Here is a 17,347-nt window from a genome sequence, read left to right as displayed (position 1 = left end):
TCAAAAGTAGTAAGTAGTTTCAAATTAGCTAAAATGCTAAAGTTGTCCATGATGAGAATCAAACACGTAACCTTTGGGTTGCTAGACGGTCGCATTATCCCACCCATCCACCCTTCCTCCTTTTGTTTCTTGTCTTATGCTAAAATACCAAACGCAACAAATCATACTAATTTCAGTCTCCAGGCTTTACATTTACTATATTACCCCGAGTCTGTGAGACCAGGCTGTGTAGATAAGGGAGACCATGAACACAAATGGGACTGCAGTCAATAATGAAGGAAATGAATAAATCATAAAGCTATGGCAGAGGAAAAGAAAGAGAGCAAGAATAAGACAGCACGGGACAATGAAAGAAGGAGCAGGAAGAATGGAAGTGGGGAAAAAAGGAGAGTGATGTTTCCAGAAGGAAAGACAGAAGCAGAACTGAAGGAATTGAACATGAGAGAGACAGACAGCACTAGATTAAAAGAGACAGAGAAAAGAGCGACAGCAAAACCAGAGAGAGCTGACTAAGAGAGAGATAAGCCCACCACATGAGGAACCAGCATTGTGATTGTAATACTGCTGATTGATTGTTAACTGTGCGGCAAGAATGGGGGGCCTTGAGGGGCGGCTGGGCCTGAGGGGAGAGAGCAGAATAGGGGGTTTGAGACAGGCAACAGTCTGGCACAACAGTAAGGGGCGATTGGACTGCAGTCGGAGGATATCGAGCCTTTCAAACCTCTCTCTCGCCACATGCTCGCACACACACACACACACACACACTCTGCAGGCCAGCGACAGCTCCATCAATCTCATTGGCTCAGTGTCTGCACACAGCAGCTGTCAGTGCACAGGCAGGGAGGTCCCAGGCTGCAACGACAGGCTTAAGAAAAGGGAGAGAGAGGGAAGTGTGTGGATGGAAAACATGGAGGACGAAGAGAAATAGATAAGAGCAGACACGGGTCAAGCAACTGACATATGCAGGCGCCGTGCTCTGAGTGGCGCGGTGGACCTGTAATGGTCTGTGGACGGCTGGACACCCTGTCTATCTGCAGAGGGGCATCGACAGCGACCTCAGTATATTAGATGGATGGGCTCCATCGATCTTCCCAACCACCGTTTCATAAACTCAATTAAATTTGAGCACTCCTGAAGAGCTGCATAGTCCCCCTGCACTGCTATTCTCCCATTTGGAAGGAAATCAGGCACCCTTTACTTGAAGGTCACATCACACCCTGGTGGCCAGAAGAGGTAACGCAGGAAAGAAAAAAGCATTTGGTTCCCTTCCAATTCTGTACGGTACCTGTCAATCAACTCAATTTGCAACTCTACCTCTACAGGACTCTTTTATCCCCAATAATGTCAACCGGATGATTGTCATTTGTCAAATTAATTCCAGAGAGAGATTGCTTCAATCCCCCAACAATGGCAGGTAGGTACCCCCACCACTTCATAAAACAATAGTGACCCTAATCAATAAGTATGGTTTAAGAGGGGTGATCTGTGATGGAGTAGTGGGTGGGGTTGGACAGCCCATAAAACCTGATGGACTATTTCAGAGCAGAAAATGAATTAAATGCGGAGGAATTCATTGCAATTGGATGCATCCGGAATGACTTAAGTGGGATGGGAGGGGGCATGATGTGGGTGGATGGGGCGGCGGGGGGTCTCGAGTGACGTTTTCAATTAGTTGGCAGAAATAAAGTACCTTACTCAATACTCAGAGACCTGCACACTATTGTTTCAGCTTCAATTACAGTCAGGAATAAAGTAGCAAGAGGAACTGGAAAGACGGGACACTTCTTCACTGAGAAAATAAAAGCTTAAAAACAGATTAACTTTGCTAATTGGCTGGAAAATTCATTGGGGTTCCAGATTGGTTAATTAAATGAAAGGGACAATATGGGAGGGGCTAGATGAGAACTAGAAAGCTTTCAAAGAATCCTTTAATGGAGCCCCTTGGATCTTCAGTGAAGAGGTAAGGGAAGAGGACGATGGCTGCTGTTACTGAGTCCTGTAAGGTTTTTGAGAAAGCATTAAATAAAATAATGTATACAAAGATGATACATGTGATCTACATAACATGTGGAAAACCAATACCAATTGTATATACCTTTGTGTTCCTCCTCGTCAGTATACCCGCAGACACACAGAAAAAAAGTGAGCACATGAAAGTGGGCAGTTGCAAAGCAGGGTCTATATCTATGGGCTAGTTGTAATACAGTAGTTTGGTCATTCTAGGGCAGGGATCATCAACTAGATTCAGCTGCAGACTATTTTTTTCTTGAGCGGATGGTCAGGGGGCTGGAACATATTTACAAATATTTGACAAAACAGATGTAATCATTTCAAACCTTGCATACATTTGTATATGAACACATACTGTATATCTCTTATGCATGGGAATTCTTCGGAACTGACTTCCAAAATTAAAATAACTTGAAGCCGATTTGCTCGTGTTTAAAGTCTTTTATGTCCAACAATAAAACAATTATACATTGTATTTTATTTTGCTCAGAAAATTTGGGGGGCCAAATAAAATCACCCACTGGCCAAATTCGGGACAAGGGCCGCCAGTTGGAGACACGTGCTCTAGGGGGATTCTGGTGGTAAATGATTACTTCACAGTATCCGCTTTTTCAAAATGTTAATCTCCAACCCTCATTCCATACTGTGGCCCCAAAACATCCATGCTGTAAACCACAATTTATCTAATTTAATCAATTACTTTTCTAAAAAAAAAAGAAAATGCATAATAAAATGTCCAAATCATGAAGAAGCCCAACCAGTTTCCCTCCCCAGAGCAATCCCCAAATCCCTCAAGTGTTGACAACTTAAAATGAAGCATTTCAGAATACCTAATACAGCAGATCGGGGCTGACTGGTCTACAATCCCTCTATCATGGAGGTTTTTCCATTCAACAGCACCAGTCAGGCCACCATGAGGGCAAAGTCAAAGAGGAGGATATACTGGACAGAAACTGCCTGTCCGCCCCCACCACAAACACAGGAGAAGTGAGAGAGAAGCATATCTTGAATGTATGTCTGTGGTGATATGCAACAAACCATGGAAAGGATAATACATTCAAACAAGCAAGCGATGCTCAAAATTGAGCATGTGCGCATGTGTGTGTGCAGTGTTGTATGATTGCGAGTCTGAGGCCGTGCAAATGCAGGCTGTATCACATCCGGCCGTGATTGGGAGTCCCATAGGGCGGCACACAATTGGCCCAGCATCGTCCGGGTTTGGCCGGGGTAGGCCGTCATTGTAAAATAAGAATTTGTTCTTAACTGACTTGCCTAGTTAAATAAAGGTTCAATTAAAAAAATGGGTTTTCTAACTCTGGATACAGAGTTCACACTGTTGACAGAATTTGTCACAGTAAACCGTGTACTTCGTAGTGCTCCATTGCCTAAAATAGAGTCAAGTCAAAAAAAGAACTGTGCATTATAATACATTTTCAGTGTCTAAATTGGTATATCACAGCAAGAATTTATAGGGAGGACTTTATTAAAAAAATGTTTGGCAAAGGTACTGATACAGTACATTAATAATAATACAGTCATGATGTTAAGGGGCACCCAAAATAATAACACAGCATTCGTGATTCACCAATGCAGCTCCTGGTTCAGCAGGCATCACTATAATTGATGGAGTGGACTACAGTATACACGAAACACGTCATCTCCGCATACTTAATTGCTTATATAGGTTGAAATGAAACAAACATTTCCATCTTTGCAATCTCTTAACCCTAACTTACTTTAGCTACAGTACTGGCTGACATATAGTTCTGCGCGTCTATGAAAATGAACCTACGTCCAAGGGAGATCAAGTACACTACGTAGCAGCAATACCGCTGTTAAAAAAAGCAGGTTCTCATTTTTATCAAATATATAAAATCCTATCACGTCTGTCATAATGTTCTAGAGCAATATCATTAAAGCTAAGAGAGTAAGACCACGTGTTCTAAAACACGAAATCATGTTTCCTGGCATTTTCAAATATATTCCAAAATACACCCCATATTATGGGCAAAAATACATTATAGTCAAATATCACCGTCTGTGTGTCTCTCCTCTGTACCAGGCTCCTCCTGCAGTTCTCCTACTCAGCCAGAGCTGCGGTCACCAGACCGCTACACTGGAGCCACGGTCTGACTCCTGCATGCATTCATGCTAACAAATAGCTACTTGATTCTCCTTCACCTTGGCTTCCCTGATCATCTCCTCTAAAGTTCTCATGAAAATAAGTAAGTTGTGGTTTTTTAACCCTAAAGCTGCTAGACAGACGTGATTATCGTTATCGTTATTATGATTATCACATTACTGGTTCAACATTGTTACAATATCTCCATAGTATTACTAATACTACTAAGGGCAACAATAAACGTAGACAATAGTCTATATCGGTAGCTACGGTAAGCTGCTGACTGGCTCAGATGAAGGAGCATCATCAACTATGGGCCACAGCGTTTGTTAAAGGTATTACTGTATAAGCTACGTGTGTAAGAGGGCCTGCCTTAAAACGTAAGGGTATACATAAGAAATCTATCAAAGTGTTATTCAGTAAGAGGGACTGAGTTCAGAGTGCAGTAGAGCCGGTGTGTTTTTGTATTTGAGTTGTTGTACCGTAGGTTGAGAAAAGAGAGAGAGTTTGACAACGTAACATCAGCATCCAACCATGTGGATGACACTGTAAGACTGTCCAGGGCTATAAGCAGGAGTCCCAGTGGAGCTGCAGGTCTGAACTGTCCAGAAAGTCTGCTGAGAAGACGCTGGGGGGAGTGTGGGGGCCCAGGGGACCCAGTGGGGCGAGCCCTGCAATCTCGTTGCTCGCCCCTCCCATGGTGATATCCAGCCAATCCATGCTGTCCAGGGCATGGTCTCCGAAGTTCAGGCCAGGGGGGTTGGCCGTGTAGCCCGACAGCTCATAGGTGTCCATGGGCGAGGATGTGTGGTCCAGGATGCTGGGGGTGCTCAGCATTTGACTGTGAAGGTCGTCAATCAGGGTCAGGGGCCCGCCAGGCTCCACCCCCAGGAGGGGTTTGCCCGTGGTGCTCTCCAGGAAGTCCTCCAGACGTCCACTTCCTGTGTTGCTTACGTCCTGATCAACGGTGGCCGGCGCCTGCAGCTCCTCCTCCTCCCCTGGGCCCGGCTTGGGGGTCTCGGGTTCGGGAGGGGTGGGGGGCGAGAAGTGGAGTTGAAGCTGGAGAGGGGAGGGGGCCTGAGAGTGGGAAGGGGAAGGGGTGTTGGGGCGCAATCGCGCCAGGGAAGGGTCGGGCGCTGGTTTGAAGGTGGCTGAGATTTCTGGGAGAGGAGGAGAGAGAAGAAATGTCAACCAGTAGGAGACAAATATTGAATCAGGAAACCAGGAGGAGCTCTCCTTCTCTATCGGCATTCAACACTCACCTCCTGTTTGAATCAGGATGTCGAAGAGGTCGTCCATATGCTGGGTGGATCCATTATCCTGGGAGCAAGACACAGGGAGAATAGTAAGTCCTGACACAGCCAATGAGTTGAGAGGTGAATACAGAAGAGCAAGAGTCTTGGCATGGTTGTCCATAATGAGACCTCTGAGACACAAACATAGAAACAGCCAGGCGGCGTGGGTTACCTTGTCATCCGGTGGGTTAGGGGAGGGCGTCTGTTTGGGAGAAGGAGGGCTGAACAGGGGTTCATGGTCAAGACCTGGAATCAAATCCTCCTGATGGAAATAGAACAATGTTCTCATGTCTTAAAAATGTATACTATTAACTTGTCCCTTTAAAGAACTGCAACTACAGTACAGGTTTTAACAAGTTCACAATTACCGTTTGAGCTGGAGGAGAGGGGGAGGCGTCTTTTTCAGAAGGGGAGGAGTCATCATTGGGGAAGAAAGGCTGGAGATTGGGCGGGGCAGAGAAGGAGAGCGCGACCCCTGGGGAGTGATTGGTTGACACCTGCAGCCCCACCTTCTGTCCCTAAGCAAAATGGGAGATAAATCTTAATGAGCTGAGATGCAAATGAGCTGAAAGCTTCATTCTGAGTTTAAAACATAAATCACAAAGATGCGGAATATCATTACAGTAATTACCAGAATAATAATCACTATTACATTGCATTAGTTATCAGCTCTTATATATCAAGGATGCTGTCAGTGTATTACAGGGTTTACATCATTAACTCACATAACAGACGATTATTGGATTCACCGAGGCAATTCTGAATGACTCTCTCACTTAATGGGACATTAGCAACAAGCCAGTCACCACCATAATTGAGGCTCCATTCACCGCTGTTCAACGGACATCCTACATATCAGGCTTTTGGAACCTTTCCCTTACCTTTGTGGTTGGCTGTTTCACGAGGCCTGGTTGAGTTTTTGGTTTTGATTGGGTGTCACTGCTGGACAACTGAAGAGGGGATTGGCTGGGCAGCTTGGTGGGAGTTGACTGCAGTCTCTGGTAGAGACCAATGAGAGAAAAAGCGTGAGAAGAAAAGTAAGCAGCACAAGGAGTCCCTAAACAAAAACATTAGGTTTGAGTGAAAGAGGGATCTAAATGTTTACCTGCAGTATGATGCGATTGGTTGCTTTGCTATGTGGACTGCCTTGTGGCGTTTCACTCCCTTGGCTCTCGGCACAGTGATTGGTCAGTGCGATAAGGAAATGGTTGCCGTTGCTGTCTGTCACCAGGGTAGGTGTGGAGTGTGTCTTGAGGAGATCCAAGGGGAAGGAAGTGGTGGAGCGCGACTGCTGATTGAGGAACATCTGAGACACCTGGAAGAGACCAAAGGCATTAGTCAGCGAGAGACAAACACAAGGTGACACACGGACTATTTTGACTGGGATCACATTTGTTTTGCTGTCACTGTCTGCAGATCTTGTTGTGACTAGCCGTTGAGTTGTTTTGACTGTCACTGACCTGTTGTGACTTCAGCTGCTGTTGTTCCTGCAATATCTGTTGATGTTGATGCTTTGACTGTAACAGCTGTTGGTTCTTTGATTGTATCTGCTGTTGTTGTTGGGACAGTAGCTGTTGCTGCTGCTGCTTGAGCTGTTGCTTGTGGGATTTCTTCTTCCTCTGCTGTGAGCGGTGTTTCTGCAGATTCTGCTGGTTCTGCTGTAGGAGCAGCTGCTGCAAGGCCTGCTGCTGTGCCAGCTGCAGCGCGTTGATCTGCTGCATCTGCTGCAGCTTCAGCTGCTCGAGCTGCGACCGCTGCTGCGCCTGGATCTGCTCCAGCTGCACCTGCTGAGGTGGGGCTTCCAAGGACGGCTCCACGGCCTCTTCCACATCCCCGACCTCCTGCTTGATGGTCATCTTGGTGACCTCCATGTGGCACTGGGAAGGGGTCGGGGAGCGGGCAATGGGGCAAAATGTGGAGGGGATGCTGGGGATGTCTGGGGGCTCTTCCTTCACCCTGACAAGGCCCAGGGGTTCTGGGGGGGCGTCCCGGCCCCCTCTATTGCCCTGTTCCAGCTGGACGCGCAGGGTCTCCACCAGCCGCTGTTTCTGCCTTAGCATGCACGTCAGCTCCTCGATCTGCTTGTCCTTCTCCTGCAGCATCTGGTCCTTGTTCACAGACGGGGGTGCTACTTGCAGGCGTTTCTGCAGAGCAGCTATGGAGAACTGGCAGGCTGTTGGGGCCGAGCCACTCAACTCCTCTTTGATAGTGCCAAGGTGCTGAGGGGAGGGATGGAGGCTTAGCTGGGTGAGGGGAGAGCTTACCTATTTGGAAAGAGAAAAGTAGTCTCAAGATTCAAACTATAAAACCTGATATCTGGGCACTATAAAAACATATATTTTTTAAAGGACACATCTGATATAGAAAGGAGACCTACCATCTCCCCAAATGAGTCCCCATTACAGCTCGTCTCGTCTGGGCTCATCCCAGTTAGCGAGCGGTCCGAGGGGGCAGGAGAGACAGGCGGGGAGGAGCTAGTGCTGCCAAAGTGCATGATCTGCTGTGGAGCAGTGGTCATGAACGGGAAGGTTGCCAAGGTTACCACACCTGCATCTCCTGATTGGTGGACCACAGAGGACAGGGCCTGGTGTTGGGAAAGTTGCTGTTGCTGCTGTTGTAGTAGTAGTAGTTGTTTTTGTTGTTGTTGTGTTGGGTGGTTGGTTTTGGGAGCTCCAGCCCCAGACACTGTGGCACCCCCTGCTGTTGTAGTTGTTGCACTACCACCACCACGACTGTTCTGCTGAGCCTGGTAGTTCCTCAACCGCTCGATGAGGTCATTCTTGGTGCCTGACACAGGCAAGCTCCGCAGTTTGAGCTCATGCTTCAGTTCAGCCACCTGGAGGACAAAAGAAGGTGTCAGAATGTGAAATGTTTAGACACACAGTTGGTTTTGTAAACACAGTCAACTCTTGATAAATGCAACGGCTTTTACTGACCTTCAGGTCGTCCAAGTTAGGAGGCAAACAACCTGGTGTGGCCCCTCCCACATGTGTGACATTCTGCCGGCTTGGTGCCCTTTGACTGTAGGAGGATGTCGAGGGGGCGGGTACGGCCGGAGAAGGAGAGGGGCCATTGGTGGGAGGTGGTTGATCTGTTAGTGGTCTGGAGAGAAAAAAACATGAGTCAAAACGATGATAGGATAGGATACAGGCTGTAGTTGATGGGTATGTGAAGCAGTTGTATACACACACACGCAAACACACACTCACTCACTTGGGCGGTGCAGGAAGGATGGTGTGGTAGTTGTAGTGCTGCTGCTGCTGGTTGAGGATCTGCAGCTGGAGGAAGAGCTGCTGCTGGTGGAGGATCTTGGCGTAGGTGGAGTCCAGCTGAGGGGGCGGCTCGTGGTCGGCCTTCTGGTCAGGGGGGATGTACTGGTGGTACTTCAGCTTCCTCACCTTGGGCTTGTTGTCCTTGGGCTTCTTGGATCGCTGAGGGGGGCGCTCTGAGGTGGGCTTTGGCTGGGACTGCAGGGGGAAAGATCATTGAGACGTAGTGGATTAAACACTAGACTAGTCTACTGTTAACAACAGAAGCAATGCTAAACTAATAATACAAATACAATGGGCTTTGGTACAATACTCATAATTAGCCGTGACAGCTGCCACTAACCTTGATTAGTGCAGGGGCGGTTCTCAGAACTGCTGTCCCATTGCTCAACTTCACTGGTTGGCAGGGCCCATAGAAGGGAGGAAGAGGAGGGGGTGGCGGAGGAACCTGAGTGAGAAACTGTGTGGGGGTGCTGTTGCAAGCTAGGGCGTCAGGGGGAGAGGGCAGAGGGCCGTGGCCCAGCGGAGACTCCTGACCAATGGGCTGCTCAGGAGAGAGAGTATCACTACTGTCCTCATCAAAGGAGGATATCTCCCCAGCAACCTTGGGGAAGTCTGTCTCTGAGGGAGAGAAAGAGGAATGAAGAGAAGAAAGAACAAAAGAGTGAGAAGAGAGAAGAGGGAAAAAAGAGGGAGATAAATAGTGAGAAAGTAGAATAATGAGCCACCAGTGACAGTTCGTACAAAGCAACAATCTGCCTTGTCATCGTTGTTGTGATGTAGTGTGAGAGAGTAAAATGAGATGTATGTAAAAAATGTTTAAAAAAAAGCCAGGCTAGGTGTCAACATTAGCCATGCCATCATTCCTCTCAGCAGCCAGTCAGTCAGTCAGTCAGTCTGTTAATCAGTCAGTCAGCATCAACAGAGGTTCCTGCAGTGGCAGCAGGAGGTGGTGGAGGCCTGCTGGGCCCGGGGCTTTATCATCACATTGTATATGGCTGGTACATCCCCACGTCTTTGACAAAGACCATTATGGATCTTTTATTTACAGACGGAAGGCAGTTGGAGCGCTCAGCGAGCACCGTTGGCTATTAATTTCCCATCAGTGGGAGATGATGAATAACCAATATGGGGTTTGATTCATTCTCTTCCTGAACCAATCATGTGATGGCTTCCCCTTTGCACCGCCGTGTGTGTGTGTGTGGCTGAGAGTGTGGAAAGCAGCACAGGTTGAGGTCATGTCCCTGTTCTCTGTGTGGATATGACTGCCTGTAATTTGATTGTTGTTATTAAGAGCCAGCGACAGCCGGGGAAATCCCCTGAGATTGAACCATGCTGGAACCTGATGCTCAGACATGTTTACATTCATCTTCACAGCAATCAATCTAGTTTCCATCATCTCATTTATCTCACGGTTTAACAGCACAGTAGAGACTACCTGTTATGTGAACTCTGGTGTGGCAATACATTCCTTTACATTTAATCCAACCAACTGTGCCAAGTCATGTCTTGATGCAGGCACAAACACAACCACACACCCACACACACAAACTGACACTCACATTTTATAGTGTTGTGTGAAATTGAAATCAACATGTTTCTGTGAACCGTGAATGCACAAATGTGAACAAACATTAGTATGATAAATATAATTTGAGCCCATGAGGGGCCCGCAGTGGGAAAGTTGGCAATGAGGTTGGCCCCTGCTCATCAGACAGTCATGAATTTACGGTATGTGTGTAAATACATATCTAAGGTTAACAATGATATCTCCATGCTTTGCAGCAGCTTCGAAGCATCTGAAGGCAGGCAAAGCCCTTCTAGATGGGCATGGTGAGAGAATGCCAACTTGAACATCAATATGCTTATTTTGGCTGGAGGAGGAAATGGCCAGGAAGGACAAGCAGAGGTTCTCACGTTTTAACACACATACAGTGCATTCACAGTGTATTCGGAAAGTACTCAGACGCTTGACTTTTTCCACATTTTGTCACGTTACAGCCTTATTCTAAAATCTCATCAACGTACTCACAACACCCCATAATGACAAAGTGAAAACAGGTTTTTAGAAATGTTTGCAAATGTATTCAACTTAAAACAGAAATACCTTATTACATAAGTATTCAGACCCTTTGCTATGAGAATCAAAATTGAGCTCAGGTGCATCCTGTTTCCATTGATCATTCTTGAGATGTTTCTACAACTTGATTGTAGTCCACCTGTGGTAAATTCAATTGATTGGACATGATTTGGAAAGGCATATACCTGTCTATATAAGGTCCCACAGTTGACAGTGCATGTCAGAGAAAAAACCAGGGCATGAGGTCGAAGGAATTGTCGGTAGAGCTCAGAGACAGGATTGTGTCGATTCACAGATTTTGGGAAGGGTACCAAAATATTTCTGGTCCCTAAAAACACAGTGGCCTCCATCATTCTTAAAAATGGAAGAAGTTTGGAATCACCAAGACTCTTCCTAGAGCTGGCCGCCCAGCCAAACTGAGCAATCGGGGGAGAAGGGCCTTGGTCAGGGAGGTGACCAAGCACCCAATAGTTACTCTGACAGAGCTCCAGAGTTCCTCTGTGTAGATGGGATAACTTTCCAGAAGGACAACCATCTCTGCAGCACTCCACCAATCAGGCCTTTATGGTAGAGTGGCCAGACGGAAGCCACTCCTCAGTAAAAGGCACATGACAGCCCGCTTGGAGTTTGCCAAAAGGTACCTAAAGACTCTCAGAACATGAAAAACAAGGTTCTCTGGTCTGATGAAACCAAGATTGAACTCTTTGGCCTGAATGTCAAGCGTCATGTCTGGAAGAAAGCTAGCACCATCCCTAAGGTGAAGCATGGTTGTTGCAGCATCATGCTGTGGGTTTGTTTTTCAGCGGCAGCTATTGGGAGACTAGTCAGGATTGAGGGAAAGATGAACAGAGCAAAGCACAGAGAGATCTTTGATGAAAACCTGCTCCAGAGCACTCAGGACCTCAGACTCTGGCGAAGGTACATCTTCCAACAGGACAACGACCTAAGCACACAGCCAAGACAACACAGGAGTGGCTTCGGGACAAGTCTCTGAATGTCCTTGAGCGGCCCAGCCAGAGCCCGGACTTCAACCCGATCGAACATCTCTGGAGAGACCTGAAAATAGCTATGCAGCGATGCTCCCCATCCAACCTGACAGAGCTTGAGAGGATCTGCAGAGAAGAATGGGAGAAACTCCCCAAATACAGGAGTGCCAAGCTTGTAGCATCATACCCAAGAAGACTTGAGGCTGTAATCGCTGCCAAGGGTGCTTCAACAAAGTACTGAGTAAAGGGTCTGAAAACTTATATAAATGTGATATTGCAGTTTTTATTATTAATAAATTAGGAAACATTTCTAAAAACCTGTTTTTTTTTGTCATTATGGGGTATTGTGTGTAGATTGATGAGGGGGGAAAAAACAATTGAATCCATTTTAGCTGTAACGTAACAAAATGTCAAGGGGTCTGAATAATTTCCGAATGCACTGTACATACACACACATACACTGAGACAGACACAGATGCACAGTATTTATATGATGTGTGACTGGGTCCGATGTGAGCAGAGATCATATGAGATTGTATTCAGTACCTGTTCCTGATAACCTTCATATAGAGTTTCACTGGGTGGACTATTTTTGCTTATTCAGCAGATGTTTACATCACGCTAGTGAGAAAATTAGTGAACTGTGGCAATTGGAAACATGGGGCTTGTGGAATGGTGGACTTCTTACAATAACCTGTTTGATGCTGTTGAAATGATAGAATAGTGTAGTGATCATGAGAGCTCATTTGCTAGTGTGGCTACATAATATGGAGTGGTACTGTGTCTGTTAGATGCTGCTGCTTTAGTTACCTATGATGGCCTGCTTGATGCTGCTGCTTTAGTTACCTATGATGGCCTGCTTGATGCTGCTGCTTTAGTTACCTATGATGGCCTGCTTGATGCTGCTGCTTTAGTTACCTATGATGGCCTGCTTGATGCTGCTGCTTTAGTTACCTATGATGGCCTGTTTGATGCTGCTGCTTTAGTTACCTATGATGGCCTGCTTGATGCTGCTGCTTTAGTTACCTATGATGGCCTGTTTGATGCTGCTGCTTTAGTTACCTATGATGGCCTGCTTGATGCTGCTGCTTTAGTTACCTATGATGGCCTGTTTGATGCTGCTGCTTTAGTTACCTATGATGGCCTGCTTGATGCTGCTGCTTTAGTTACCTATGATGGCCTGTTTGATGCTGCTGCTTTAGTTACCTATGATGGCCTGCTTGATGCTGCTGCTTTAGTTACCTATGATGGCCTGCTTGATGCTGCTGCTTTAGTTACCTATGATGGCCTGCTTGATGCTGCTGCTTTAGTTACCTATGATGGCCTGCTTGATGCTGCTGCTTTAGTTACCTATGATGGCCTGCTTGATGCTGCTGCTTTAGTTACCTATGATGGCCTGCTTGATGCTGCTGCTTTAGTTACTTATGATGGCCTGCTTGATGCTGCTGCTTTAGTTACCTATGATGGCCTGCTTGATGCTGCTGCTTTAGTTACTTATGATGGCCTGCCTGATGCTGCTGCTTTAGTTACCTATGATGGCCTGCTTGATGCTGTTGCTTTAGTTACCTATGATGGCCTGTTTGATGCTGCTGCTTTAGTTACCTATGATGGCCTGTTTGATGCTGCTGCTTTAGTTACCTATGATGGCCTGTTTGATGCTGCTGCTTTAGTTACCTATGATGGCCTGTTTGATGCTGCTGCTTTAGTTACCTATGATGGCCTGCTTGATGCTGCTGTGTACAGGCAGGATGTTCTTGTGAATGAGCTCCATGGGGCCGGGCCGGTGGGAGATCTTGTCGTTGAGGTCGTCAGCCAGACGGGCCCTCTTCAGCTGCAGTTGTTTGGCCTGAAGGGAGGGTTCCACCGACGTCTCTGAACACACAGCACACAGCGGGTTAGCCAGCCAACAACCATCAGGCACGTGATCTTTATCAGGGAACCAGGAAATCAAAGCTGTGAGTTTCAACGTCAATGCTTATGTAATGATGCAGATACGAAGGTACAAGCACACAGCACAGCTACCAGTTATGGCACTCAACATCAGCTAATGGAATGGAAGAGCAAACAATTGTGGGAATTTATTTTGTAGCCTACATTTTTCAGGTGCAGCACTCTGTGGCTCAGGGAGGGGGCGCTGTCTGAGAAACTCACCCTCCAGAATGTGCATCCTGACCAGCTCCGACCTCTCCGGCCGACTTCGGATCTTCCTCTTTAGGTAGTCTTCAGTCTGGGAGAGGGGAGAAGAGGAAGAGAAAAGAGGAAGAGAGAAGGGGAGAAATTATTCACTTTTTAACCAGTTCACCATTGAGGGTCAGTTTAAAAGTGTTCATCTGACAGACACCACAAAGAGTGAGAGGAGTACGAAGAGAAACTCACCCGCGCTCGCTCTAAACTTCGTCTCTGTTCGTGGAAGGCAGCTGGACTTTTCAGCGCTGGAGAGAGAGAAGACATTAACAGGGCAAAGTGTATGTTCATGCTGATGTTTAAAAAACAAGTGGCTAGAAACGTATGTCCTCAGGTACCAGGCAATGACTTCATAATGTACTTTACATTTTACACTTGAGTACTCAAAACCAATAGCATATCAGTATGCCTCTAGTCATTCATGAGTCAAATAGCAGGTTTCCATTTTCATGGTCTGACAGTCACAAGGTGGGAATGGAATGGAGACATCAAAGGGTTCTCCCTGAATGTGATTTTCCACTGTTTGAGAATAACTCCAGCCACTAGATGTTGCTTCCCGGTCTATAGAGTAATGCATGTACTGTATATTGAGCTATCATATAGGTACCTGCAGTACCTTGTTTCTGTGGGGAGAAGTGACATGTAACTTGCTTCTGCAGTCAGAACAGACAAGAGACAGCGATAAAGCGAGTGCTAGCTAGATATTCAGTCACACATTAGCTCTCCCTCTCTCTCCCCCCCCCCCTCTCCCTCCCTCCCTCCCTGCAATGCACAGTGTGTGTTCTGACCGGGCGGGTCAGGTCAGCTGGCCTCAGGTCAGCATCTTAGTACCAGCACAAGCCTCAGTTCACCCGGTTGAGCATGAGCACATCACTGCCCTCATACCCCTAGGACTCTACCCCCGTACCCCTTAGCCTCCTGGACGGGTACATGACCGCCTTGGGCGGTGCGGTTCCAGCGCGCCTGTCTGTCAGTGAGGAGAGAGGAGCGGGAGGGCGATGATGAGGTCAGACCCAAAAACCCCATTTATCTGCATGAGCGCCCGCATCACTGGCCTCCAACCCCCTCGCTGCTGACACACTGCCCTGCTGTTAGGGTACAAGAGGGACTGCTGCGTAGCAGTTATAACATGTAACTGCTCTGCTACACTACAGCCATCTCAAACGTTTGTTTCTTCTTCCTCTGGGGTTGATTTGAAAATCCAACTATTGTAATGGAAGGGGGCGGCTCTCGGGGCTGTGGGTGTTTAAGTGAGAAAGACACAGAGGAGAGCCAACCAGTAAAAAGCACAGCCCCCTTTATTATCGAGGCATTGTGCTGACAACATCAAAGAGCCAATCCAGGATCTGAAGTCAGGAGGCCCTTGAGAGTTAGGTGTTATCCTGAGTAGTTTACATCTGGTTGAAGTCTGCTGTTGTGTTTTTATAGTGGAGTTGAACGTGTTTAGTCTGATGCTGGGTGTTTGTCTGTGCAACTAACTGTACAAGAACCCCACTTTCACTCTCTTTTTTCACTTCCTGTCTGGCTTCCTCCCCGGCTTCCTCCCCTTCCTTCTAGTCACAACACCCCGTTATGTAACCAAGACGTATGGGCTGAACAAAATGACCCTCATTACAACTTCTAATTGAATTTAATGAAAGATAATAAAACAATAATTGCTGTTGCTCTCATATTCTCATTGCATTAAAGAAGATTAGGGTGCTATGTTAATTAGGTATTCATTGTTGAAAGCGTTTTCTGAACCTTCCTTCGTCAAATAAATCAACCAACATGACTGCGAAAAATATATCTGGCCTCTTGAGCAAAACACTGTACATCCTGACCAAATGTACATGGTGAAAGAATCCTTCTCAGTCCTTCCCTGCGCTCCTAAATGGACTGACTGTCTGTAGCTAAGCTTATGAACATCATGGACCGTGATGGATTTATGCATCCAGAATAACGAGTCACCTAAGTGCATCTGTGAGCGTGAGGACGAGTGTTTCATGCATGATGGTGTGTGGATCACGTCTTCTCTGCAGTTCTACTAGTAGCAGCGCGCAATGTCTTAAAGTGGATATAAATAACATGTAAGGTAGGATATCACCAGGTCTGCTTATTATAGCCCAGTTTCACACAGTGTGACACAAACACACCCTTACACCACAGCCGGCTAACCATGCATGCAGTCGCACAAATATTGTTAATGATTCCAACAATGAGAAACAGTCATGATTGTTATTTAATTCAATACACGGTATGTGATATCACTAGCTATAACAGCCATCCAATAAAAACAGCTCATGTCAATCATATAAAACAATAAATCAACCGTCTTTAAACTGTCCAAAATGGACAATAAAGTATCTATTCTATTTTAAAGGTAATTTTGATTCCTGTAATTGAAGGCTTGACAATACGTTTCATTGTTATCTTGAATTAGACAAATGCTTCAAATTGCAAAAATCTAAATGTCTCTCCACAGAGACATGAGTGTGTGTGTCCTGAATATGCTTCACTGTTTTCTAGGTTAGAGCGTATACACTATGGAAAATCCCATTATCTTGACTTTGTCATTCATTTTCATACACTCGTAACAATGTGCGTAAGCAAACACATGACTGTTAGCCAATGTCCTAGAATGTTATGTTATCCACCCAACAGTGCACATTCAGACTAATGTTTGTCTGGACAAAAAGCCAATTGGCTGAACACTATTTATACAAAAGTGTGTGGACATTCCTTCAAATTAGTGGACTATTTCAGCCACACTGTTGCTGATGGTGTATAAAAATCGAGCACACAGCCATGAAATCTCCATAGAGAAATATTGTTAGCAGAATAGATTTACTGAAGAGCTCAGTGACTTTCAACCTGGCACCGTCATAGGATGCCACCTTCCAACAAGTCAGTTTGTCAAATTTCTGCGCTGCTAGAGCTGCCTCAGTCAACTATAAGTGCTGCTATTGTAAAGTGGAAACGTCTAGGAGCAACAATGGTTCAGCCGCGAAGTGGTAGGCCATACAAACTCACAGAACAGGACCACCGAGTGCAGAAGCTCGTAGCTGACGTTGGAAGCAATGTCAGCACAAGAACTGTTCGTCGGGAGCTTCATGAAATGTGTTTTCATGGCCGAGTAGCCGCACACAAGCCTAAGATTACCATGCGCAATGCCAAGCAATCTATTCTATTTTAAAGGTAATTTTGATTCCTGTAATTGAAGGCTTGACAATACATTTCATTGTTATCTCGAATTAGACAAATGCTTCAAAATTGCAAAAATCTAAATGTCTCTCCACAGAGACATGAGTGTGTGTGTCCTGAATATGCTTCACTGTTTTCTAGGTTAGAGCGTATACGCTATGGAAAATCCCATTATCTTGACTTTGTAATTCATTTTCATACACTCGTAACAATGTGCG

At 46.1% G+C, this 17,347-nt stretch overlaps 1 protein-coding gene across 1 annotated transcript in view; it reads right to left on the bottom strand.

Moving 5' to 3' along the window:
* Nucleotides 1-2,436: 2,436 nt before the first annotated feature.
* The window catches only part of LOC120037598 (myocardin-related transcription factor B-like), a 45,764-nt gene continuing 30,853 nt past the window's right edge, over nt 2,437-17,347 (bottom strand). Inside the window, exons 5-18 of the mRNA XM_038983596.1 lie at nt 14,139-14,194; nt 13,914-13,989; nt 13,473-13,634; nt 9,040-9,317; nt 8,641-8,894; nt 8,364-8,529; nt 7,805-8,263; nt 6,888-7,691; nt 6,533-6,742; nt 6,309-6,425; nt 5,796-5,945; nt 5,600-5,689; nt 5,395-5,452; nt 2,437-5,292 (exon numbers count right to left, since the gene is read on the bottom strand). Coding sequence (XP_038839524.1) covers nt 4,697-5,292; nt 5,395-5,452; nt 5,600-5,689; nt 5,796-5,945; nt 6,309-6,425; nt 6,533-6,742; nt 6,888-7,691; nt 7,805-8,263; nt 8,364-8,529; nt 8,641-8,894; nt 9,040-9,317; nt 13,473-13,634; nt 13,914-13,989; nt 14,139-14,194 — 3,476 coding nt within the window. The 3' untranslated portion in view covers nt 2,437-4,696. The remainder of the gene's footprint in view (nt 5,293-5,394; nt 5,453-5,599; nt 5,690-5,795; nt 5,946-6,308; nt 6,426-6,532; nt 6,743-6,887; nt 7,692-7,804; nt 8,264-8,363; nt 8,530-8,640; nt 8,895-9,039; nt 9,318-13,472; nt 13,635-13,913; nt 13,990-14,138; nt 14,195-17,347) is intronic.

The sequence above is a fragment of the Salvelinus namaycush genome, chromosome 3 (genome assembly GCF_016432855.1).
Source record: "Salvelinus namaycush isolate Seneca chromosome 3, SaNama_1.0, whole genome shotgun sequence".
In the NCBI taxonomy this organism is placed as follows: domain Eukaryota; kingdom Metazoa; phylum Chordata; class Actinopteri; order Salmoniformes; family Salmonidae; genus Salvelinus; species Salvelinus namaycush.
This window is presented reverse-complemented; position numbering and strand designations above follow the sequence as displayed.